Genomic DNA, 26760 nt, shown 5'->3' on the forward strand with positions numbered 1-26760 from the left:
CAGAAGGTAATGGTTAATGAAATGATTCGTGATTCATGCAGAACCGCTCTGAATAGAGTAACATGGCTGATTTCAAGGCTGACAGGCGAATTAAATTGTGCCGTCTAAATTTGGCATGTATTGTTCTTGGTTAGAATAGCAGTCTGTGATTTGCACAGCAGTGACAAGTGTGTTAAACGTGATTGTCTTCAGTCTTCACAGCGCCTGATGACGTCAAACCAGTTCAACTCCCTGTAATATAAGTGGTTTCAGTCTTCGTTTCGAGGGCTCGTGTCAGGCATCAAACTTTGCTTCTTTTGTAATGAGAGTTCATTATATTCAGTTTTTATTTTTTACATTCAATCATCCATAAAAGAGTCCATATTAGAACATATAACTTATAAATGTCTTAATTATATTGAAATCTCAGGTTGAAATCAAATAACTGGCACAGATCATTATTCAGATTTTTTTTCTCGATTGGCTCGTATGTTGTCTTAACATGAAGGTCTTTAGGTCTTTTCTGAATGTTTAATTAGCAGTATCAGAAGAGCAGATGGTCTTGGTGTAAAACACACACACCCTCGCACACAACACAAGACACAATAGTCATTATTGCAGCTTTGTTGTTGTGCCAAGAATGAAGAAAGAACAGAAAAACAGTCAAATTTATTTAATAGATAAATCTTCATGTGTGGACGAATGAACGTTCCTCCTTCGGCGTGAATAAATCATCATTCAGTGTTCGGGTCAATGACATGACACTCTCCAGATCTTATGATCTGAAGTTATTCAGAATGATTAAAAATTGCATTTAAAATGCAGTTTATACAGACAGTGACTTTGAAGATTTTTCAATTCATTAGTAAAATTAATTCTGATTTTTTTTTTTTTGTCTGTGTGTGTTAAATAAGCTTAGATGGTGTAACCTTAAGATTTCTCTCATTTATGCTCAGCATGGCTGCATTTATTTGGTCAAAAATACAGTAAAAATTGTGAAATATTTTTCCAATTTAAAATAGCTGTTCTCTATTGTAATATATTGTAAAAAGTAATTTATTTCTGTGATCAAGGGTGAATTTCCAGCATTATTACTCCAGTCTTCAGTGTCACATGATCCTTCAGAAATTATTCTAATATGATGATTTGCTGCTCAAGAAATATTTCTGATAAATATCAATGTTGAAAACAGTTGTGCTGCTTCAGATGTTGATGGAAAACATGACATTTTTTCAGCAATTATTTGAAATTAAGATCTTTTGTAACAATATAAACGTCTGTACTTTTGATCAGTATATTTGACTTTATAAATGGTTCAATGACATGACGGGTCTTTTTTTTTTTTTTGTCCAAAGGCCTTAATAATAATAATAATAATAATAAAACAAATATATGACATCCAAAGTATGTAAGGTAGTACAACTAGATCTCTCTTATTGAATCCAAAAGGTTTTAATAATATTTTGCTACATATAAAGGCATTTTAAAGATTTTGAAGTGTCAAAAGGTCATTCGGTTTAACCGTCCAAAGGCCAATACAGCCATTTCATTTGTGATTAAAATACCTTAAAATGTAATAAATGTATATATTTTTATTCTGGCATGATTTTATAACATCATATATCAACGTAGTGCAAAATGGTATTAAAATTACGTGTAGAAGTTGTTGCTTTATGAGAAAGAATGTCTGGAAAAATGAATTTCATTGATGTCATTCGGAGTAACCAATAATAAAGGGACCATTTTGGATCAAGTCATGCAGTCAATATCATGTGACAGGATGTGACATCATTCAGACACCTGCAAAGGACCACATGGTCGTGAAGCAAAGTAACTAACTCTCTCTTAACTATTTGAAAAATTTGTGTTTTCACTTGATCATACGCATGTCCCGAAACATCAGGTCATTCGGTACAACCGTTATAAAACATGGAAAATCTTGTAATATTTTAAAAACTTGTACTAAATATATAAAAATGTTTGATTGTCCTTTTGATAGGTAACTAGATATCATTATTCTAGCATTGTTTGAAAATATTGTCATTCGGTATAACCAAAAGTGTCATTCAGTAAAACCGAAATTTTGGTTAAACCATTTTTTAAACCATTTTTGGTGACAAATTTTGTCCGTCTTGTAAAAAACCCCCACAAAAGCAGTGGTAATTGATTATAAAAATCACAATCTCATTGTTAACACTCAATTATGTTTTTTTACACTTTTAAAAACCTTATTCATCAATGACCCAAATCTTATCTAGATCTAAATTCTGCATACTGATTGGTCTGCGTTCGGTTACATCATATTGATTACATGCACATTGATGTGAATCTGAACACGGATGTGAATGAGGTGTGATGTGAAGTTCATCACTGAACCAAACCACTTCATTCTCAGCTTTTGCATGTCTGGCTCCTCCGCTTGATATTTTTCATCTGCTTTTCCACAGAAAACCATCTGGAAATATAAATTCTCCCAGCTGAAGGGTTCATCGGATGACGGCAAGACACGAGTGAAGCTTTTGTTCCAGAATTCAGAGAATAAACAGATCGAAATGAAGGTCAGAACGTGTTTACATGTATAATCATATAATGTTCATATTATTTATTGGGTTTCTATATTATTTATTTATATATCTGCATAGACAGCATTTGGGGCCTAATTCCTTTTTCTCTGTAGTTCATATAACTGAGAAACATCCTTTTTCCCGCCGCAAACAGGAGCTGGAGTTTGCGAATCTGACGGCCGTCCTTCACTGCATACACTCATTCATCGCTGCCAAAGTGGCCACGGTGGATCCCGTTTTCGTCAACAATCAAAGTCTCACGCAGAAGTACATGTGCAGCAGCTAGAAACATCCGTGTACATTCTCTGATTTTATGCACAATATCTATGGATATATCTAGTTCTTGTTATTTTTGTACGAATCTTCTAAACCCAGAAGGACGTTTAAGGAACACTTTGAGTAGATGATATTTTGACATGCATCGAGTTATGATTTCTTTCTTACCTACTAATAAGATCAATCATGTGCTTAACCTGAACTCATATTGATTATGTAGCAAAGCAGATGTTGACATACGGCATTATAAATTGATGCATGAACTGCATTTGACAATTTTACAGGGCAAAACGGGTGAAACTCTGAGACTTTCAGCTGTAATATCAACCAAACTTTTGTGTTCTTTTGCCCTTTTGTTTATTCAATGCCTCAAACCTCTTACTTTAGCACAAAGCATAATAGCAAGTCATATACGTATAAGATTTTAATGTCAATTCTGATGGTTCTCTGCGTTTGAATCAAAGTGCTGCCTATGTTCAAATTAATTTGATATGTGTTAATATGAAGTAGTTCTTTCATTAACAGTAATTAGACAGTCTTGCCAGCTACTGTCCTTAAAAATGGAAATTTTCTAAAAATCAAGGTCCCTGATCTACTGTTCTATTTAGTTTGATGTTATTCCAGTTATTTTCCAAATAAAGGAATGATTAGTTCACTGCTGATGGAATACGCCATGATTCTTGTCTGGAGGAAATGTTTAATAATGTTTAAATTAATGTTTGTAATTTTTTATCTGATTGTATATTACATTTCATTGTACAACTATATATTCTCATATATATATATATATATATATATATATATATATATATATATATATATATATATATATATATAAATTACCATATCTATCTATCTATCTATCTATCTATCTATCTATCTATCTATCTATCTATCTATCTATCTATCTATCTATCTATCTATCTATCTATCTATCTATCTGTCTATTTTGTTTATTTATTTTTGTGTTTGCCAGGTTCAAATCAATCCCAAACAGAGTACTAACATAATTTGGAGGGAAAAATAATAGTTTAATTTGCATTTTCTTTATATATATATATATATATAAGTATTTGAATATATATTCACATTTATCCTATAAATATAATATCAAATTTTATATAGTGCCTAAATTACATTTATGTATTTTGCCAGGGCCAAACTAATCCCAAACAGAATAACATATTAAAGTAATTTAGAGGGAAAATAATTGGTTAATTTCACAATGACTATTATTTTTAGAGATGCAATCAGTCCTAACAGAACACAAGGGATAATTATCATTATTCCAGAACACTGTGATGAATTAATGACTGCTGTCTTATTTTGGTTTACCTAATTTACCGTTTAAATCATGAAATTAATTCATCATATTATTATTGTAGATGGCTTGCTGTGAACATAATAGTTATTGTATAGAATACAGTGGTCTTAAAAACAATGCTTTAAAGGGATAGTTCATCCAAAAATGAAAATTCTGTCATCATTTACTCTCCCTCAAGTTGTTTCAAACCTCTATACATTTCTTTTTTCTGCTGTACACAAAGGAAGAATGTTTGTAACCACCAAGCAGGTCTCACCCCCCGTTGACTACCATAGTAATTTTTTTCCCTACTCTGGTAGTCAGTGGGGGGTGAGATCTTACAAACATTTATCCAAATATCTTCCTTTGTAGCACAACAAAGTATACAGATTTGGAACAACTTGAGGGGGAGTAAATGATGACAGGATTTTCATTTTTGGGTGAATTATCCCTTTGAATACTGTGAATCATGAAATTAATTTGTGTAGATGGTATGTTGTGAACGCAGTAGTTATGATAGAAAGTGGTCTTAAAAAGTGTTCAGATGCTTTAAATATGTGAAAGTCCAGAAATTATGAAAGCAAGTGTCTGTATCAAAAGATTGAGGTGTCAAAAACCTCAAAAATCAGTGAAGTCGTTATGTCACCGAGCAGGCCCATCTGAAGCGCTCGACTCGAGTGAGTTCTGAAGCAGCGCTGCATTACACTCCAGAGGCGGAGGACTAAACATTTCGAATGATGAAGGAGAAAACGTCTCGATTGATTCAGCCAGGAGTGCTGCATTGTGCTGAAAACACGTCATCCCTCAAGGTCCCATCTGTAGGGCTCTTGATCACCGTGAAGAGCTTCAAGAGCCACAACTTTACATCAGATTAGCTAGTGTTTTAGTTTCTGTCAAGTCATTGACGCCAGTACAGCGACAGTTTGTCATTGTGTTTGAGAGCTGTTTTGTTTGAAAGTGAATTCTGTGTGAGCTGTGTTTTATTTCCATTAAGTTACAATACATAACTGACCATTTTGCCTACGCAAATTCACTAATACGACCGCACCTTTTATGTTATTAAAGGTGCCCTAGAACCAGTTTTAACATGATGTAATATAAATCTAAGGTGTCCTCTGAATGTGTCTGTGAAGTTTCAGCTCAAAATACCCCATAGATTTTTTTTTTTTATACATTTTTTTAACTACCTATTTTGAGCCATAATTATATATGCACCAATTTAGCGCGTGGCCCCTTTAAATCTACCCCTCCCCCGCCTCCAGCTCTGGACTGCCTTAACCAGCATAAACAAAGTTCACACAGCTAACATGACCCTCAAAATGGATCTTTACAAAGTGTTCGTCATGCAGCATGTCTAATCGCGTAAGTATAGTATTTATTTGGATGTTTACATTTGATTCTGAATGAGTTTGAGGCTATGCTCCGTGGCTAACGGGCTAAAGCTAACATTACACACTGTTGGAGAGATTTATGAAGAATGAAGTTGTGTTTATGAATTATACAGACTGCAAGTGTTTAAAAATGAAAATAACGACGGCTCTTGTCTCCATGAATACAGTAATAAACGATGGTAACTTTAACCACATTTAACAGTACATTAGCAACATGCTAACGAAACATTTAGAAAGACAATTTATAAATATCACTAAAAATATCATGTTATCATGTCAGTTATTATCGCTCCATCTGTCATTTTTCGCTATTGTTCTTGCTTGCTTACCTAGTCTGATGATTCAGCTGTGCACAGATCCAGACGTTAATACTGGCTGCCCTTGTCTAATGCCTTGAACATGAGCTGGCATATGCAAATATTGGGGGCGTACATATTAATGATCCCGACTGTTACGTAACAGTCGGTGTTATGTTGAGATTCGCCTGTTCTTCAGAGGTCTTTTAAACAAATGAGATTTACACAAGAAGGAGGGAACAATGGAGTTTGAGACTCACTGTATGTCATTTCCATGTACTGAACTCTTGTTATTCAACTATGCCGAGGTAAATTCAATTTTTGATTCGATGGCACCTTTAATGTTAGTGATTTCAACAATATTGGTGTGTTTAAGTCATGTCGAAAAGCTTGTATATGTGTTGAACGCACATGAACGCCACCACAAAGTCGTAAATACTAGTGGGAAGCTCGGGATTTTACCAGTCTTTAGAGTTGGGGGGCGTGTCAGAAACATGGCGGAATACCACAATATTTAGCAGAACATTCAGTGCGTCCCAATTCGTGTACTTATGCACTATTCTATGACGTTTTTAAGTACAAATAGGGCGAGTAGTGCGTTCACACTGAAAATCCCAAAAAGAAGAAGTACTTTAAATACCCGGATGATGCACTAAAATAACGTAAAAAACGAAGTGTGCAATGTTGGACACTACATGCACTCAACTTTCACAGCTTTAACGTATTGGAGGGGAGATGGTATCGGACTCCATTGTTAAATGACAAAATAACCTTATACAATCACACACTACATGGATGAGTACATAGTGCATAAGTGCATGAGTGTATGCACAGAGTGCGTCATTTGGGATGCAACTATTGTCAGGCTTTTTCATTTACAACAAAATAAGATAATTCCCTGCGCAAAATATAATAGCATTGTAATATAACAATATAGCCTAATATGTTATGACAAAGTTTACAGAGGCTTCATAAACTAATTAAAAACATTAAAAAGCAAAACACACCTTTGTTCTTTGTTCTTCCTTTTCTAGAAATAGATTTCAAAAACTTGAACGTAGCTGACGTCGCAAACACAGCTTCCCACCTGGTAAATACAAACTTCCCAGGAGGAACCACTCAAAAAAAAAATCATAGCGACACTGGTATTGTGGCATTGAGTGTTGCAGCGCTCACATTTTCTTCAGAAAATGTAAATGTAATAGTCACTTATATTTATGATTTTGCTATAGGGTATGTGACATGAATTCTTATGAATGAATGATTTAAAATCTTTTTGCAGGCTTTTAGATGATTGTATTTGTAAAAAGGACATCAGATCAAGTGCAGTCCAATGAAGCCTTAACATGCTTTGCTATTAATCTACATTAATGACTTGACTTACTTTAATTAAGGATCATTGTCCAGCCAAAGATGATCTTTCAGAATTGACTATTAAAATGAGGTTTGCCAAAAGCATCAGGTCATTCCTCATCTACCGCAGTCATACAGCTAAAATAATTTGAGTAAGAGTTCACAGAAGGACATTTCCCCGAAAATGAGATGATCATGGGTCATTTATAGGAATATTCCAGCCAAAAATGAAAGAAGCATTTGTAAATGATGACAGAATGGTCTGTTTTAGGTGAACTATATCCAGTAAGGTTGTATAATGTCATGTTTGAAATCTGTGTACAAAGCAAGCTAACTCTGAGCAGATAATCATGATTTCCAAGTCCTGACAGATGCTTGACATGAGCTTGTGTTGTGTTTAAAGAGGGCCACTCCAAAGACACGCTTCATGTAGCAAGAGCATTGAAAATCAAGGGTTTTTGGTGGAATCAGCAGAGTTTGACTGTTCACAGTCAGTGAGCAAAACCCGGTACAGACGTGAACACAGGGGAGAGTGAACACAGCCGACTGGAAAAACACACAGACAACCGCCTCACAACACAGCACCACAGAGACGAGAGGTATGAAATCGGTGTATCATTAAAAATATAGTTTTCATGTTGGAGAAAGAAGTCTCTTCTGCTCTCTTTTCCATGTAAATATATTGTAAACTGAAATGTATTCCTGTGATCAAAGCTAAATTTTCAGCATCATTAGGGTTATTCTAATGTTGATTTGCTGCATTTCTGATTATTATCAATGCAGAAAACAGTTGTGCTGCTTCATATTTGTGTGCAAAAAAAAAAAAAAAACTGTTGGTTTACCTGGTTACCTGGTTGCCTTAAAATTTTGAGTTCATTGAAATTGAACATTTAAGTTAATACAATGAAGACGATTGATTTAATCAACAGAAACTCAAAATATTGTGTTATCTGAACCATATTAATTATTGAAGTTTATTTGACAAAAGAAAAATATGTTATAATAATAAATCATGAAAATAATACAATAAAATAATAAACTGTAATACATTTTTTACTGGTGAATAGAAATTTCAAAAAGAACATAATTTATTTGAAATAGAATCTTTTGTAATATTATAAATGTCTTGATTGTCACTTTTTATCAATTTAATGTGTCCTTGATGAATAAATAAATTAATTTCTTAAATATTATATATATATTATATATACATACACACACACATACATACATTGTACATACAATGTGCGTTAGAGGATGTATCACCAATTTATTTTAATTTAATTTTAATTACATTTTATTTTATTTTTTTTTTAGCTGTCAGGAAATGTCATAAAGTAGTTCACCCTAAAATCAGAAGAAAATATATATTGCATAAATATAATTAAATGAACCCTTTTTAACACTCCAAATTCAAAGTATACTATACTGTAACAGAAAATTATCTTATTTTAATTGTACTTTTGTTTAATAATATTTGTTTTGCTGAATTTAATTATTGCTGAAAAATCAGCTGATTCCAATGCTATTATATGATGCATATGATGATGATGAAACAATGGCAGATTAGATATACTGAAAATGACTGAAATGTTACACTTTTTAAAAGTATTTCTCAAAATCAATGTAATTTCTGTATGCTTTAAAACATGACTAATTTCTTCTTCAAATTCATAGTTGGAAGGTACTCAAGTAATAGAATGCATTTCAAAGTTCAAGGATTAGTTCACTTCAGAATTCAAATTTCCTGAAAATTTACTCACCCCCATGTCATCCAAGATGTTCATGTCTTTCTTTCTTCAGTCAAAAAGAAATTGAAAACATTCCAGGATTTTTCTCCATATAGTGGACTTCAGTGGGGTTCAACGGGTTGAAGGTCCAAATGTCAGTTTCAGTGCAGCTTCAGAGCTCTACATGATCCCAGACGAGGAATAAGAGTCTCATCTAGAGAAACGATTGGTCATTTTCTAAAAAAATAAAAAATTATTTAATTTTTAACCACAAATGTTCGTCTTGCACTGCTCTGAGATACTACACACATGACGTAATCATGTTGGAAAGATCAAGCTTGACGTAGGCTGAAGTACCGATCCAGTGTTTACAAAGCAAACGTGCAAAGACTAAGTCAAACAGCCTTTACAAAAAAAAGGATAAAACAACGATGTCGGACAATTTTGAAGTTGGAGGAGAAAAAAGTTTTTCACCCTACTGCGGTACTTCTACCTACGTCACGAGTAACCTTTCCAACATGATTACGTAATGTGTGGCGCCTCACGACGAGCATTTGTGGTTAAAAAGTATATATATTTTTTCTTTTTAGAAAATGACCAATCGTTTCTCTAGATAAGACTCTTATTCCTCGTCTGGGATCATGTAGAGCTCTTTGAAGCTGCCCTGAAACTGAACCTTCAACCCGTTGAACCCCAGTGAAGTCCACTATATGGAGAAAAATCCTGGAATGTTTTCCTCAAAAACCTTCATTCCTTTTTGACTGAAGAAAGAAAGACATGACCTTGGATAACATTGAATTCTGAAGTGAACTAATCCTTTATCGTAATGTTGATTATTTCACAGTGTGTGCAGTAGATCACTTTAATTGCGCAGATACAGAATAAATAGTGTTTAATCATTCTGTGATGAAAGTATACTCTGCATGCAGCTCAAAGTTTTTTATTCTCTTATAAGATAATTGTTGCCTTATTTTTAGTTAATTAAAATCATGTTTCTTTTATTCCAGGTCAGAGAGGACATGGCTGGCATTCTGATGCGTTTAACCTCTGTCATGATGTTCTTCAATCTGAGCGCAAATTCATCTCAAGGTATGTGGCGTCTTTCACATACCATACATTTCAGCTTATATGTGATTCTGAGACATCGGTAAATAAGATGTTTTATAACTTATACAACAATTACTGCAAAGACTTTCAAGTGGGATTCTGTAGCAATTACCAGAACTCAACACAGTGTCTTTTTCTTACAGCCAGCTGGTAACAGATTCATTATGGTTTATTTTGTACCTACTGACATTTAGTTTGAATGTTTCCAGACCCAATGTTCCATCCACATCTGGTACCTGATGTCTGGTGCCAAATTTCTGTAATGACATCTCCTGTGGTGGCCCTTGGGATATTTCCCAAGAAATTGCAGGTCTCGACACGTAATAGGGAGGTCAGATGACGAGCGGGACAGCATTGTTATGTTACCGTCTCCATGTTAAAAGTAGATGGGTTGTTGGTTAGTATTAGAAGACGTGTTATATAACGTCTGATTCTCTGTAGAAGAATTCCCAGTGGGGAATGTCGTCATTCCGAGGCGGTCCAGATTTTGGGCTGCTGGTTTGTTTGTGCTGTTGGCCCCTCAGGAAGACAGTGGCTTTGATGCGCTTGTGTGGGCCGCATTATCAGAGGTGAAATGGGGACGTTTCTTGCAAACACAGCGTTCTTTAACTAGGCATGAATGCCAAGACGTCAATTTATGGCCCGTATTCATAAGCCCACCCTAGAGACATTACATTAATGTAAAACCTGAGTCAATCTGAATATTTTACATTTAATTTCATATCACTAAAGGATATGAGCGGTTTAATTAAATTTTCAACACTGACACATTTTTTCTGTGGATTTCTGGGAGGATTTTTCTTGACGTCAGTATAATGCAGGCACAGCCTCATGTAACAACAGCAACATAACAAAAAGCACCAAGTGAAATATAATAATACAGGTGCTGGTCATATAATTAGAATATCATCAAAAAGTTGATGTATTTCACTAATTCCATTCAAAAAGTGAAACTTCTATATTATATTCATTCATTACACACAGACTGATTTATTTCAAATGTTTATTTCTTTTAATTTTGATGATTATAACTGACAACTAAAAAAAATCCCAAATTCAGTATCTCAAAAAATTAGAATATTGTGAAAAGGTTTAATATTGAAGACACCTGGTGACACACTCTAATCAGCTAATTAACTCAAAACACCTGCAAAGGCCTTTAAATGGTCTCTCAGTCTAGTTCTGTAGGCTACACAATCATGGGGAAGACTGCTGACCTGACAGTTGTCCAAAAGACAACCATTGACACCTGGCACAAGGAGGGAAAGACACAAAAGGTCATTGCAAAAGAGGCTGGCTGTTCACAGAGCTCTGTGTCCAAGCACATTAATAGAGAGGTGAAGGGAAAGAAAAGATGTGGTAGAAAAAAGTGTACAAGCAAAAGGGATAACCGCACCCTGGAGAGGATTGTGAAACAAAACCCATTCAAAAATGTGGGGGAGATTCACAAAGAGTGGACTGCAGCTGGAGTCAGTGCTTCAAGAACCACTACGCACAGACGTATGCAGGACATGGGTTTCAGCTGTCGCATTCCTTGTGTCAAGCCACTCTCGAACAACAGACAGCGTCAGAAGCAGCTAAAGACAAAAAGGACCGGACTGCTGCTGAGTGGTCCAAAGTTATGTTCTCTGATGAAAGTAAATTTTGCATTTCCTTTGGAAATCAGGGTCCCAGAGTCTGGAGGAAGAGAGGAGAGGCACACAATCCATGTTGCTTGAGGTCCAGTGTAAAGTTTCCACAGTCAGTGATGGTTTGGGGTGCCATGTCATCTGCTGGAGTTGGTCCACTGTGTTTTCTGAGGTCCAAGGTCAACGCAGCCGTATACCAGGAAGTTTTAGAGCACTTCATGCTTCCTGCTGCTGACCAACTTTATGGAGATGCAGATTTCATTTTCCAACAGGACTTGGCACCTGAACACAGTGCCAAAGCTACCAGTACCTGGTTTAAGGACCATGGTATCCCTGTTCTTAATTGGCCAGCAAACTCGCCTGACCTTAACCACATAGAAAATCTATGGGGTATTGTAAAGAGGAAGATGTGATATGTCAGACCCAACAATGCAGAAGAGCTGAAGGCCACTATCAGAGCAACCTGGGCTCTCATAACACCTGAGCAGTGCCACAGACTGATCGACTCCATGCCACGCCGCATTGCTGCAGTAATTCAGGCAAAAGGAGCCCCAACTAAGTACTAAGTGCTGTACATGCTCATACTTTTCATGTTCATACTTTTCAGTTGGCCAAGATTTCTAAAAATCCTTTCATTGTATTGGTCTTAAGTAATATTCTAATTTTCTGAGATACTGAATTTGGGATTTTCCTTAGTTGTCAGTTATAGTCATCAAAATGAAAAGAAATAAACATTTGAAATATATCAGTCTGTGTGTAATGAATGAAGTTAATATACAAGTTTCACTTTTTGAATGGAATTAGTGAAATAAATCAACTTTTTGATGATATTCTAATTATATGACCAGCACCTGACTCAGAACTTTAACATTCCAGATCGTGCCTTCAAAGTCATCTGGTCTTTAATAATGTTCTCAAAACATTAGCACAAAAACATTTTGTCATGGAATGTTTCTGAAATGTTTTAGTTGGGCTTCTTCTAATTTTTTTTTAAATGTTACTACTTGGTTAATGTTCAGAGAATATTTAAATGTAGCAGTCTCATAATGTTTGCAAAATGGAATGTTTCCTTAACGTTCGTATAACCAAGAAGAAAACGTAACACTTTATTTAAAGTCTTTATGTATAATACATTTTTAAGGTATACATAATGTACATTATAATCCATTATAGCTTTTCACATTATGGGCCCTATTTCAACGAAGCGCATGGTCTGAAGCTCATGACACAGGTGCACTTAGAGCGTGTCCGAATCCACTTTTGCTAGTTTGACGAAGGAAAAAAATGGTCGGCGCGCCAGGTGCATGGTCTAAAAGGGTTGTCCCTATTCTCTTAATGAGTCATGGGTGTGTTTTGGGTGTAACGTGCACTAAACCAACCAGAGTCTCATTTGTCGGAACAGTCGAAATTTGCACTTCTTACACTTCTCCAGAGAGGAATCCTTCTATTTTTAATGTTTGGCTTTTTTGTTGTGCATGCTGTGTGTAACAAGCAGAGTGTACGCACATTGCGCACCCACCTATAGGCACATATTACTAACGCGCTCTTTTAATAACAACAAAAATATTGCGCCATTGACTTTAGAGCAAGTTTTTGTTGATTGTCAATGGCACAGTCGTTTTCACTTGCCTCAAAATATCAACACGCCAACAAGGTGCCTGAACACACCACGTTTTCAGACCAGCACGCCCATGGACAAACAGCAAGTGCATTTGATAATTAAACAACGTGGCTCAGGACAATAAAAATGATAACGGCATCGGGCTGAAACTAGCAAAAAACACTTGTGTCACGCCTGGTGCCACATCGCACCGGGTGTATGACAGGGCCCTAAATCTTTTTCAACTGTAACCAAAGAAAAAATGCATTATAATATTCACAGATTCCTTGTTACTTCTGGAATTGGTTGCTTGTTGTGTTTTAATACATTATACTTTCTAAAGGGGTATTATAACTGGGGTTATAATTGAATTTATGAGATTATAAGGTGCATTACAAGGCATAATTAATGCATCAAAAATACTCTTATAATGCATTAGACATAAAGGCATTACAATTTTTCATAACTTAATTTTTCAAACGTTTTCATAACTTAATGGGAATGTTAGGAAAATGTTCTTGACAAATGTTCTACACATATTTTGTATGGCCTCCTTTGGCTTTGATAACAGCTTGTATTCTTGCTGGCATTGTTTTTATGTACTTTTCCACAGTATCTGTTGTTATTGACTAATGAGCTTACACATCCTGGTGTGGATTAATCATTACAGAAACATAAAATATGATTTTGGCAATCACCAATACTAGTTGTTTTTTTTCTCTGAAAACTAGTAATTCCCGAGAGCTTGATTATATCTTCATTCCAAGAGAGTCTTCAGATGGTCAATACAGCACTGAATCAAACTGCACACTGGTAAACAACAGTCTATTATCAATGTTATCATCTATACTCATTTTATCTCTCGATATAGTCAGGACGGTGTTTCCATCTTTTCCTCTGAGAAGCAGGTTTGATCCTCGGCCTCCCCCTTCACAGATGTACACGCTCTCCAGACGGGCATCATCAGAAACACAGCACATCTCCAAATCAGCAGAGATCTTTCACATGACTTTAGGGCTTTTAAAGGAGAAGGCGAACAGGAGACATAGAAGATCACTGCCTGTGTCAGGTACTTTGACCCGAGGCCATAACTGTGTCTTGAACAGGGGTGGTCTTGGAGTGGTAATTGGTCTTTATATTTCAAGGAATTAAATAATTAAAGGATTAAAAGGGATTTAAGAGAAAATGGGAAAAGAAGTTCACTGTCTATTTGTAGTTGTGAAGTAATCAGTTAAAGGGGAATGGAAACGCAGCTACTGTTACTGAACAGGCAATTCGTATTGCAAGCTTCTTGCGGGCTATCATTTTTAATAATAATCCCAGTCTCACATGAGAACGTCTCGGTTACAAAGGTAACCTGAAGGAGGGAACGGAGACGTACGTCGGACAGACCGACGAATAGGAATCTTGCTAGAGAGGCTAATCTACTTCGAGTGTAACTACAACGAGCCAATGCACATTGGCATGCAATCATATGCATCAGCTGCTCGCCTCGCAGCGCGGGTATATAATGAGCAGCAGGTGCATTGCATCTTCAGGTTTTCGCTGAGGAGCCGAACCGAGCAGGCGGCAGCATCAGCGGGACAATGACTGTGGCGACGGGACGTACGTCTCCGTTCCCTCCTTCAGGGAACGAGGGTTACCTTTGTAACCGAGACATTCCCATTCAGTCGGTCACGTTCAACATACATCAGACAGACCGACGAATAGGAATCCCTACCAAACCGCCACAGGAGCTGCCCCCTTCCAGCTCTCTGTTGTAAGCCACCTGAACCCCCTTGCCTGAGGATGGTGGGACAGGGCTAACACAGAGAGTGTCGATCACTGCTGTTCCCCAAAACCCATTCAGTGAGACTATTGGATAAAGCTGGGAAAGCGCACCCTTTCGTTGGGAAAGGAACGCTGCGGAAGCCACATCCTTCCCTGAAGGAGTCATGTGGAGGAGTACATATGGACTAACCTTGTAGGTTGTACTACATATGGAAGAACTAGGGTGACTCCAACTCGATGAGAGGTGGGTTCTCCCAGAGGGAAAGACACAGGCTTCGTTTAGGAGCAACCGTGGAACCAGCCATATGGGATCCCCGTAGGGTCACACATATGGAACCCAGCCTAAACCCGGTTCTCAAGGATACAACGGAGTTTAGGCCTGGCGCCAGATGCTCTGCCACGTCGGCTGCCGAAAGGAGATCGGAGGACTCGACAGGGTCTGCCTTCTAGGGACTCTCTGGAGAAAAGAAGCACATGTAGCGCAGCAAGCCGACACTAAGCCGGGGCCTCTCCGTGCCTCTGACCTGAGGTGAGAACACGGGAGGAGACCGGCTCGACACGAAGGCTATAGAACCTAGCGAACATGTTAGGTGTCGCCCAGCCCGCAGCTCTACAAATGTCTGTCAGTGAGGTGCCACGAGCCAGCGCCCAGGAAGATTCTACACCTCTCGTGGAGTGAGCATGCAACCTGAGCGGGCAGGGCACACCCTGAGCTTGGTAAGCCAGAGCGATGGCATCCACTATCCAGTGGGCCATCCTCTGCTTGGAGACAGCCTTTACCTTCTGCTGGCCTCTGTAACAGACAAAGAGCTGGTCTGAGGTCCTGAGGCTTTGGGTTCTGTCTATGTACAGTCACAAAGCGCGGACTGGACAGAGTAAAGCCAGGGCTGGGTCTGCCTTCTCCCGGGGCAGCGCTTGCAGGCTCACTACCTGGTCCCTGAAGGGAGTGGTAGGAACCTTGGACACATAGCCAGGCCGGGGTCTCAGTACCACGTGGCTGTCACCCGGCCCAAACTCTAGGCATGGTGCATCGACCAAAAATAACTGCAGGTCCCCTACCCCCTTGATGGAGGCCAATGCAAACAGCAGCAAAGTCTTCATAGACAGAATCTTTAAGTCTGCTGACTGCAAGGGCTCAAAGGGAGCTATATGGAGTGCTCGAAGCACCAGAGCAAGGTCCCAAGAGGGTATGGAGGGGGGTCGAGGAGGATTTAACCGTCTCGCCCCCCCTAAGAAACCTGACGACCAGGTCTTGCTTACCAACGGATTTACCATCTATGTGGTCGTGGTATGCATAGATAGCAGCAGCATGAACTTTGAGGGTGGAGGGGGACAGCCTACACTCCAACCCTTGCTGCAAGAAGGAAAGCACGACTTCGATCGAGCATCTCCGGGGGTCATCTTGGCAAGAAGAGCACCACTCGACGAACAGGTTCCACTTCGAGGCGTAAGCACGTCTCGTAGATGGTGCACGTGCCGAAGTGATGTTGTTAAGTACCTCGGGGGAGTAAGTCACCTAGAACCTCCGCGTCCCATCCAGGGACCAGACATGGAGTCTGGACACGGGTGCCAAAGAGTACCCCGTCTCTGAAAGAGTGCCCGGGGAAAGCATAGCCATCATTTCCGGGTCCGAATCAGGCACAGTTGTCACCCCTGAAGGAGGCAGCTGCGCTGAATCTTCATCCCCCGAAGTGTCAGGCTCACCCTCCGATGCAGTGATCGACATCCGGTCATCTTGGGGAGCTCCGAAGGATACGGATGGTACACACCTCTGGGGTCCACCGCATTCCCCCAGCAGCTCTACTGGCTCCTAGGGGGTTGGTTCTCCGAAGGAAGAGTGCTCACCGTGGTCCTCAGATCACCAGCACCGCTGCCCGAAGCAACTCTCTGAGAAGGAAAAAAACACAAGTAGAACGACATCTTTAAAAAGACGTGAATCTACTTGTGCAAGCTCTTTTAGGGACTAAACTCTTTTAGGTGCCGAAGCACGCAGGGGAATTGTCGCTGCAACACTGCAGCCTGTCGTGTGCACTCTCTCTTTACAAGCTGTCAGAACAGTTTCTGAGCACTCTTAAGCGCACCGTCACCAGCCGTAAGAACGGCTTTTACAGCTGGGAACAGCTTTTTTGTTGTTGCTCAAAAGAATGCAAAACAAAGAAAGGAAAAAAAAAAAAGAAGAGAGATCGACCCCACTGCTGTGCTATCCTCCTGCACCAAATGAAGAGCAGTCTGATCCAGAAAATCTGCAGAAGCATGCAGTGTGAAAAGAACAGTGACCCGACTACTTTGAAAATCGTGCAGTCTGAACTCGGCTTAAAGGGATAGTTCACCCAAAAATGAAAATTTGATGTTTATCTGCTTACCCCCAGTGCATCCAAGATGTAGATGACTTTTTTTCTTCAGTCGAACGCAAATTAAGATTTTTAACTGCAACCGCTGCCGTCTGTCAGTCAAATAATAGCAGTGATTGGGAACTTTAACTATAACAGTAAATAAAACTTGCTTAGACAAATCAAAATTAAAACCTGCGGCTCGTGACGACACATTAATGTCCTAAGAGACGAAACGATCGGTTTGTGAGAGAAACCGACCATTATTTATATAATTTTTACCTCTAATACACCACTATGTCCAACTTTGTTCAGCTTCCGGCTAGTGAGGTCGGATCGCGCTCTGACAACGGAAGTGATGTCTCGCGCTCATTGAAGTATATGGGCGAGACATCACTTCCGTCAACAGAACGCGTTTTTTGACCTCACTAACAGGAAGCTGAATGAAGTTGGACATAGTGGTGTATTAGAGGTAAAAATTATATAAATAATGGTCGGTTTCTCGCACAAACCGATCGTTTCGTGTCTTAGGACATTAATGTGTCGTCACAAGCCGCAGGTTTTAATTTTGATTTGTCTAAGCAAGTTTTATTTACTGTTATAGTTGAAGTTCCCAATCACTGCTATTATTTGACTGACAGAGGGCAGCGGTTGCAGTTAAAAATCATAATTTGCGTTCGACTGAAGAAAAAAAGTCACCTACATCTTGGATGCCCTGGGGGTAAGCAGATAAACATCAAATTTTCATTTTTGGGTGAACTATCCCTTTAAGGCAAAAAAAGAGCAGAAACAAGCGATAAAAGCACTGCTTATGCACTTTGGGGGAAAAAAAACATGATTTTCCTTTTTTTTATCAAACACCCAAATTCAAGTGTTGCTAAAAAAGAATGAATGAAGTTAGAAAACAACTTTTTTTGTTGTTGATTAAAAGCAGAGACACTGTTCTTTCTTTTGATATATTGCATGTTCAGATATTCATGCAAAAAAATAGCCATTACATTTTTGTGAAAATTATCAAAAATGCTGGCGGTGGCTGGCAACTGTTTTAAAAATCTCTGGCAGGGGAAAAGTTAATTATTTGTGGGGACTTGTCCCATTCAGTGTCTATGTGGTTACGGCTCTGCTTTGACCCCAAAAAGTATTTGAACATTCAAGTCACGCAAGCCTGAATGTTACAGCATTAGATATCAAAAGTGAAGTTAATAAAAGCTCTTGCAGCGTTTGATCCCAGATGACACTTGATCTAATGTAATGACATTTTTAAGTGTGAATGAAGTGTCTAAACACTTTTTGGGGCCGCTGCGGGGTATTAGCATGTTATTTTGTATGGGAGATTCAGTCCAGCTCTATAACTGTGGAATAATACAGCAGCAGCATCATCTCTGAAGCGCTTTAAATGTCAGATTTAATCTATGCACAAGAGTTGATGAGAGCTGCTGCATCTATTCAAACCTCAGCAGACTGTTTACCCTTCAATGTTTGAGTTGCGTTCGTAAACACATTAACTCCTTTTCAAGAACTCCTTTCCGTGAAGGCAGTGGAGTGGATAGCAAACCTGTCTGGATGCCCTCAGACCTTTCAGCCCACCACCTGCGCCTCGGAAGGAAAATACCGCAGCATCTCTGGAGTCTGCAATAACAGGTATCTGACTCCATCTTAATAATTTATCCATAATGCAGCAAGAGGCACATCTCACAGTTTGAAAGCACAGATATCAGACATTTGGTTAACTGCACAGTGGCCTTTGCAAAGAGAATCAGGTCGATATGATAAGATGACCCACGACCGGTAAGACGGGTCAGAGCTTTAACCAGATGAGAATGTCACTAAACAGTATAAGAATAATGTCTAAACCTTAAATATTCATACTCGCCCACCCGGGTCATGGAAGACGTCACTGGACCTTTGCTTTCTTTCATCTACCAGATGTACCATGTGCTTCTATTGGATTCATTTGCATTGAGCTGATACTGTGATCACATAAACATATTTTAATCAGAATAAACTCAACTTTTTCTTTATGATGCATATGTCTGATTTAGTTTCATGGAAATTATTTTTGGTTCTCTGCAATGGCCCGGCTTGTGAGATTTATAGCATTAATTTTACATTTGCGGGAGGAAATGTACCATGTCCGTCCAGTTCTGATGCATCAAATTATATATTTTTAATGCAAAAACATCATTAGTTCTGATTATATTTATCGTTTATGATATATAAATGAGTGGTTGAATGTGGTGTGACATGCTGTACTTCATTTAAATCTATTTTAAACATTTCTCCGAATCTTTTATAATTATTACTAGAGCTTGACCAACTATATAAATGCTGTCAATCTGAAATCTAAACACTAGAATATCACATAGACTGGATAGTGGATACTCTTTTGACAATACAAAACCATCCAGAATACCCTAGCAACAACCTAGCAACGCCCTGGCAACAACTTAGTACAGTGCAACATTGATAAATTTTGCATCATTGACTCATCATTGACATTGACTGTTATTTTCCTGTTTATTACACTCTAAAAAATGCTGGGTTAAAAACAACCCAAGTTGGGATGAAAATAGACAAACCCAATGATTGGGATGTTTTAACTCAGCGATTGTTTTTTTTTTTTTACCCAGCGGTTGGGTTAAATGTTTGCCCAACATGCTGGGCAGTTTTATTTAACCAAACTATTTTTAAAAAATGACTATATGTCTGGCTTAAAATGAACCCAAAATAGGTTGGAAATTAAAAATTACACATAATTACTAGAGACAACAATAATAATCAAAAGGTGAACATTTATTAATAAGCAATTTAATAAATGTTTATTGTTTCATTATTATTCATTAAACTTATTAATTAAACATGTTAATCAATGTTCATTTCCAACATATTTTGGGTTCATTTTAAGCAAGCCATATAGCCATTTTTAAACAATAGTTGAGTTAGATAAAACTACGGAACGTTTAACATTTGGGCAAACATTTAACCCAACCGCTGGGTTAAAATAACCCAATTGATGGGTTTGTCCATTTTCAACCCAACTTTTTTAGAGTGCACTGTGAAGATGCTTTAAAAAAGTCTATATTGTAAAAAGTGCTATATAAATAAATTTCCTTGACTCTTCACTCGCATTTTCTTCAGAAAGTTTAAAAGTCCAGTTATACATTAAGTTTTTATGAGTGACCAAATGGAATATTTGGTCTACATTTGTCTACATAAATGAAATGCATACAAATCTGATGATTAAAAAGGAAGAAAGACATCTAATGTGTGACGTTTTTGTGAGTAATGTTAGAAAGTGCGTCTAAAAGAGAATATTACAGAATAAGCATTTGCAAATAAATCAGGATTTTAAGCACTGATATAAGTTATTGAAGTTGAGTATATGAAAGTGCTTGTTATGTTAGTTCAAAACCATAATGCTTTGACAACAAAAAAGAGCATTCAGTGAGAAAAGAATTCAAAGGTATGAGAATATTTCTTTATATTCAGTGAGAGAATTTATGCATTGCATTGAGCCAGAATATGAAATGTATGTAAAGCCATTATTAGTCAGGTCCTGTAATCTTTCAGATCATGCAATGCAATGTTACAGCCCTTATCCATGCAAGAGCGGAAAATGCATTAATGCAAATAATATTATTATTGACTGTGACTCTGTGAGCTCTCTGCAAACATGCACTACTTAAATCAACAGTACTGTTCCCTTATATTCTTTAAAAATGTGATGCCATGGGACATTTTAGATCACATACATTCATACTGTGTTATTTAGGAAGAACCCGTTTTGGGGAGCAGCCAACACCGGCTTGGCCAGATGGCTCCCCGCGGAGTACGAGGATGGAGAAAACCAACCCAAAGGCTGGAACGCTGGACGCCAATACAGCGGCTTCCAACTTCCTCTGGTGAGCTGCACAAGAATATCCACAGAACGCATGAAAGAAATGACTAGAAATAATGTGCAAACAAAATGATTCACTGGGGGAATGAGTCACCTTGAATGAAACATGCAAATGATATGCAAATGCAATGCAAAAATATATATATATATATTTTTTTAAAAAAGTTCAATTAAAATGAAAATTAGAAAAAAGAAATAATAAAACAACACTGTCACCAATATGGAAAAATAACGTTTTCCAGTCTGATTTGAGCTACAGAAGCAAAATCTATGAATTTACACTCATCTTCTGTGAACATTAAGCCCCGCCTCCTTTAATTAGATGGGCAATCTCAAACATTTTGACATTAATGAGCACTGTTTGACCGGCCTAAACATCTAACTTTTAAAACTTTTTGTTCTCTTAACAACAAACGGAGTGGTACTTTATCGTTTTTATTTCAGTAAGTTGCCAAGGCAACTTTTTAAAGTTTTTAAGTTTAAGTTTATGCTTTTCATCTAATATTTTATTGTATTTTTTATTTCCAGTACAAATATCTAAACATTCTAAAATCATGATACGGTTTTCTTGAGAAGAAAAAATGACTTAAGACTTGAAGTCTTGTTTTCTGGAAAAAAATTAAGTGAGTTTTTGCTGAAAACAAGAACAAATATAGCTGCAAGCAGAGAGTAATGGAGTTCAAGAGCTTTAAAGCCTTGATATTATAAAAAAATATATTATGTTTTATTTAGCAAGCATGTAACCACTTAGATCATAGATGGAAAAAAACATTTACAGCCAATACAGGCAATTTACCATAGCAAATATATGTTTTTTAACAGTTATCGTGGTTGAGCCAAAAACCTAGTACTAGTTCGCCAAAGTTGGTTTTTGAAATAATCTCCAATATTTAACAAACGATTCAATGGACAGCGGCGGTCCTAGATGCAGTTTCTCAGAATGAGAAGCTCTGCATGGGGCATCAATGTCATGGGTGTGTGCGAAAAATTGTGTGATATACAATCCTTTATGCACGTGAAAAATATTTTGAAAATTTTTTCCATGTTATAACACCACCATGTGGCCAGTCAGCACCAGCGGCGTGTCCTTTTTCAAGCGACCACAAAATGAGCTCTTACATAAGTGTGCTGAGTTTGGTGAAGTACCACCAGCCCTCAAAGTTTCAAGTCTCTGTCCTATGTGCTGAGGTCAGAAATATAAACCTGTTTTCCTTTTGAATTATGTTTTAATTTTCTTACCCCACTGGCAGATAATTATTATTGATTTAAACATAAACTTACTTAATGTTGATACATTTGTCAGAAAACAAGACCTAATATCTTAAAGGATTAGTTCACTTCAGAATTAAAATTTCCTGATGATTTACTCTCCCCCAAGATGTTAATGTCTTTCTTTCTTCATTTGAAAAGAAATGAAGGTTTTTGAGGAAAACATTCCAGGATTTTTCTCCATTTAGTGGACTTCACTGGGGTTCAACGGGTTGAAGGTACAAATGTCAGTTTCAGTGCAGCTTCAAAGAACTCTACATGATCCCAGACAAGAAATAAGGGTCTTATCTAGAGAAACGATCGGTCATTTTCAAAAAACAAAAAAATGTATGCTCGTCTTGCACTAGCTCTGGGATGCGCCACGCATTACGTAATCATGTTGGAAATGTCACAAGGTAGGCGAAAGTACTCAGCAAGTGCCTACAAAGTGAATGTGCAAAAACTAAGTCAAACACCCTTTACAAAAAACAATGATGTTGGGCAATTGTGAAGTTGGAGGAGTTTTTCACCCTACTGCGGTACTTCCATGTCACGTGTGACCTTTCCAACATGATTACGTAATGCAAGGCACATCGCAGAGCAGTTTTAGCAGTATCTTTATTAGTTAAAAAAGATAAGTTATATCATTAGAAAGTTATAAAGGTTTCTTGTCATTCTACGGCATCTTTTTTACAATATGCTCCAGCACTAGTAATTGTAATTTGTGTCGGGTTTGCACATGACAACACAAAAACTCAAACGGGACTTTATACCTTTAAAATGAAATAGTGATCACGAAATAAATCCAATCCGTTGCACTTGGGTAAAATGTCCACGAGTGTCCATTGAAAAACAAAAATACAGTATGTTTTGTCCACAAAAGCGTTAAATCCATGAAATATTAATATATTATCCATTGTTTGCATCACATTTCTTCTGAATGATCTGCTCTCCATCATCGTTCTTCAAGAAATTATGCAACCTGGGCAGCGTTTATATTGTAAAACTGTATATGATCATATATCTCACAAAAAATGAGCCTGCGTCCAAAATGCAGCAGTTTTAGTTATAATATCCAAGCAGTGCTGTCTGAGTTTGTGGTGTCTTGAGAGGGATATTCTCCAGCCACTGTCATAGTACATCTCACGAACAAAACTTTTAGCCAATGCCACGATCCTTTCCTTCCGCATGCGTACACATCTGTCTCGACCATTAACGCAGCAAACCATAATATTTTATAATTGTATAAAATAATCCTAAAAAAAAGGACAAACACAGCAGAGATGCCAAATTCAGCGGCTGGAATAAGCAGAGGTAAAGTGACGGCTCACAGACAGCAGTGCGATCCACCTGTCACTCAAGTGACCACGCCCTTAATTATGCAGAACTTTAAGGCTTAATATAATTTAAACGGATGAGTTATACAAAAAATTCACCCCCCTCACAGTTGTCACGAAGGGCAAAATGATCAGTATAGACCAAAACCACAATTTGAACCAGGCTGTAAACATATTTATTTCTGCTGTAAAGTTAGGCACTTTAACATGGGACTCAATGAGATTCTGCTCTCTTTTGGAGCCTGTCCCTAGCGGCCATTTGATGAATTGCAGTTTAATCCACTGCATATTGGCCTCACGCAAAAGGAGGGAGGTTGCTGCTTGGTTGAACCCCAGTGAGGTCCACTATATGGAGAATAATCCTGGAATGTTTTCCTTAAAAAAACAAAATTTCTTTTTGACTGAAGAAAGAAAGACATGAACATCTTGGATGACATGGGGGAGAGTAAATTATCAGGAAATTTTAATTCTGAAGTGAAACTAACCCTTATAGTCATTTTGCTTCTCAAGTAAATCTTGATTTAAGAATGTTTAGATATTTGTGCTGGAAAACAAGACAGAAAAAAATTGTTTTTTTTTTTTCAGTGCAGTAATTGTGTTCGTAATCATGTTGTTTTTTTGAACAAGTTGTTTTTGCCATTTGTTTTCTGGAAATGGTCTGAATGGACTGAGGGAGTTTTGAGTGAGCATATACTTGTTTGCTTTGCATACATATAAGCAGATTTATTATAAAAACTCTGTGAACGTCTGCCAAATAAGCTTGAGAAGCCGTTACATATTAAACAGCTCGATCTCACATCTACCTGTGACACATTGGCCTTTCCCTGCTCTATTATCGCATTAAAAATGCAAAGCTATGCGCGCTGTTTTAAATATGCACAACCTCTTCTTTCCAAATGCAAAGAAACATGAGCATCTCTGCCATCGTGTCTCACTGAAACTATTTTTTTTAATGAGGCAAAGGCTGCAGCACTTCAGTGCAAAAAGTGCTATGACAAATGTTCATATTGTCACTTCTCACATTGTGCAGAGACAGCTCGCAAAAACACTTCCATCTAATTTAGCTACACCGGTTTAATTGCTAGTGGTTTTAATGGCATTTTAACAGGTAAACAAACTCTGGAAGAGAGGTATAATGAGATTTCCTTGACTGCCCACACACACAAAACATCAGTGTATCAGGATTCGTTTTCATGCATTTATTTTATTTACCAGAACAAATCCCAATGTTTTATATGTTTAGGCACAACTGCATCAAATTAAGAAATGGTGTTAGGAATAGAGTTAAAGTGCAAAGGTTGCACAAGCCTTTTAGTGTAATTGTACAAATGTCTACCTTCAGCTTGTGCTTTTTGCTGTGAAATCTGCACTGATTTTTCTAAAGTAAACATAAGAATAACTTTCATATTGTTAGTAATATTTCAACGTGAACATCTACTGGATTAAAGCAATTCGGGTTTACTTGATTATTCATACATACTTTTTTAGTAAAATCATGTTCAAATGTGTGGCTTTTGAGGAAGGATCTCTCAATCATAATTGTATTGCATTGCATTATATGTTTTAAAACTACAGCTTTGAACATAAAACTAAGCATTTAAATATCTTACTAAGACGTGATGAGTGATGACTAATATTTATGTCAGAATTTCGTCAATTTGGCCATATAAATATCAGCATCTGCACCAAACTGCATATTTTTGCTCATTTTGGGTAAAATTGAGCTGTTTTTCCTCCTCAAGTGTGAGCTTCATATTCTCACTATGTCATGAGCATTATAATAATAAATGGATGTGCTTTTTTGGGCTTCAAAATCTCCAAGAAAGTCATATACAAATAGGATGGCTTGAGGGTGTGTAAATCATGTAATAATTTTCCTTTTTTGGTGAACTATAAGTATTAACCTTCAGCTTGTAACTCGTCCTGCGGTGTTTGTGCTACAGACATGATTTATCACAGACTTGAAGGTGAATTCTTCTGACTTTAAATCATTAAGGCAGTGAGTTTCACAGAGGAAAGCATATATATTTGTATATATTTGTGTATGTATATATATATATATATATATATATATATATATATATATATATATATATATATACTAGCTACTGAACATGAATATATATATATATATATATATATATATATATATATATATATATATATATATATATATATATATATATATATATATATATATATATATATATATATATATATATTCATGTTCAGTAGCTAGTGTTTGAGATAACTGGAATATGTATCTTGTCTCATTTTCTTTCATTTCTGTATTTTAAGGTTCGAGAAGTCAGTAACAAAATCATGCGTGGCTCCAGCACATCCGTCCTGGAGGATAACGCTTACTCCCAGATGCTAGTGGACTGGGGCCAATACATCGACCATGATATCTCCTTCACACCTCAGAGCTCCAGCCAAACCGCTTTCTCGGAGGGACAGGACTGTCTGCACGCCTGCACCAATGCCAACCCCTGCTTCCCAATGCAGGTAACCTCTCAAGATCTGCTCAACAACTCGACGCCTCAAGTCAAATTTAGTCATGTGAGTCAGTGTTGAGGGAGCCACTCTGAAGCTGTAGCTTCCCAACATACAAGATACTAGTCTTTTCTACTACTTTTGGCTAATGATTCATAACAATCAAGGACGTGCACAGGGGGGTTGCTCAGGTTGCCCGGGCAACTGCCCATATGCCCTTCTCGACTCACGTTGCCCTTCCGAGGTGGAAAAAGATAAATAAAAAAATCGTACAATGGATGCGAAATTTCATGTAGGCCTAGATAAAAAAAAGAAAAAAAAAGAAAAGCAAAGCCTCATTCACTTCCATATTCGGGCACCTGTCCGAAAGTGAAAGTCAGTAGGGGAAGGGCAAACTCTGTTTACTTGGCTGCAGCGCTGCACGCGACCGGCACCTGAGCTGAGCCTGCATGAGCGG

The 26760-nt window shown here is 37.5% G+C and overlaps 2 protein-coding genes across 2 annotated transcripts in view; both read left to right on the top strand.

The window, feature by feature from the left end:
• sntg2 (syntrophin, gamma 2) overlaps positions 1 to 2829 on the top strand; it is a 96131-nt gene extending 93302 nt beyond the window's left edge. Inside the window, exons 16-17 of the mRNA XM_067368017.1 lie at positions 2427 to 2537; positions 2698 to 2829. Coding sequence (XP_067224118.1) covers positions 2427 to 2537; positions 2698 to 2829 — 243 coding nt within the window. The remainder of the gene's footprint in view (positions 1 to 2426; positions 2538 to 2697) is intronic.
• A 7082-nt stretch (positions 2830 to 9911) lies between these two features.
• The window catches only part of tpo (thyroid peroxidase), a 55882-nt gene continuing 39033 nt past the window's right edge, over positions 9912 to 26760 (top strand). Inside the window, exons 1-5 of the mRNA XM_067366933.1 lie at positions 9912 to 9981; positions 14099 to 14296; positions 18845 to 18968; positions 21100 to 21229; positions 26109 to 26315. Coding sequence (XP_067223034.1) covers positions 9912 to 9981; positions 14099 to 14296; positions 18845 to 18968; positions 21100 to 21229; positions 26109 to 26315 — 729 coding nt within the window. The remainder of the gene's footprint in view (positions 9982 to 14098; positions 14297 to 18844; positions 18969 to 21099; positions 21230 to 26108; positions 26316 to 26760) is intronic.

Source organism: Chanodichthys erythropterus, chromosome 18 (genome assembly GCF_024489055.1).
Source record: "Chanodichthys erythropterus isolate Z2021 chromosome 18, ASM2448905v1, whole genome shotgun sequence".
NCBI classification, from domain to species: domain Eukaryota; kingdom Metazoa; phylum Chordata; class Actinopteri; order Cypriniformes; family Xenocyprididae; genus Chanodichthys; species Chanodichthys erythropterus.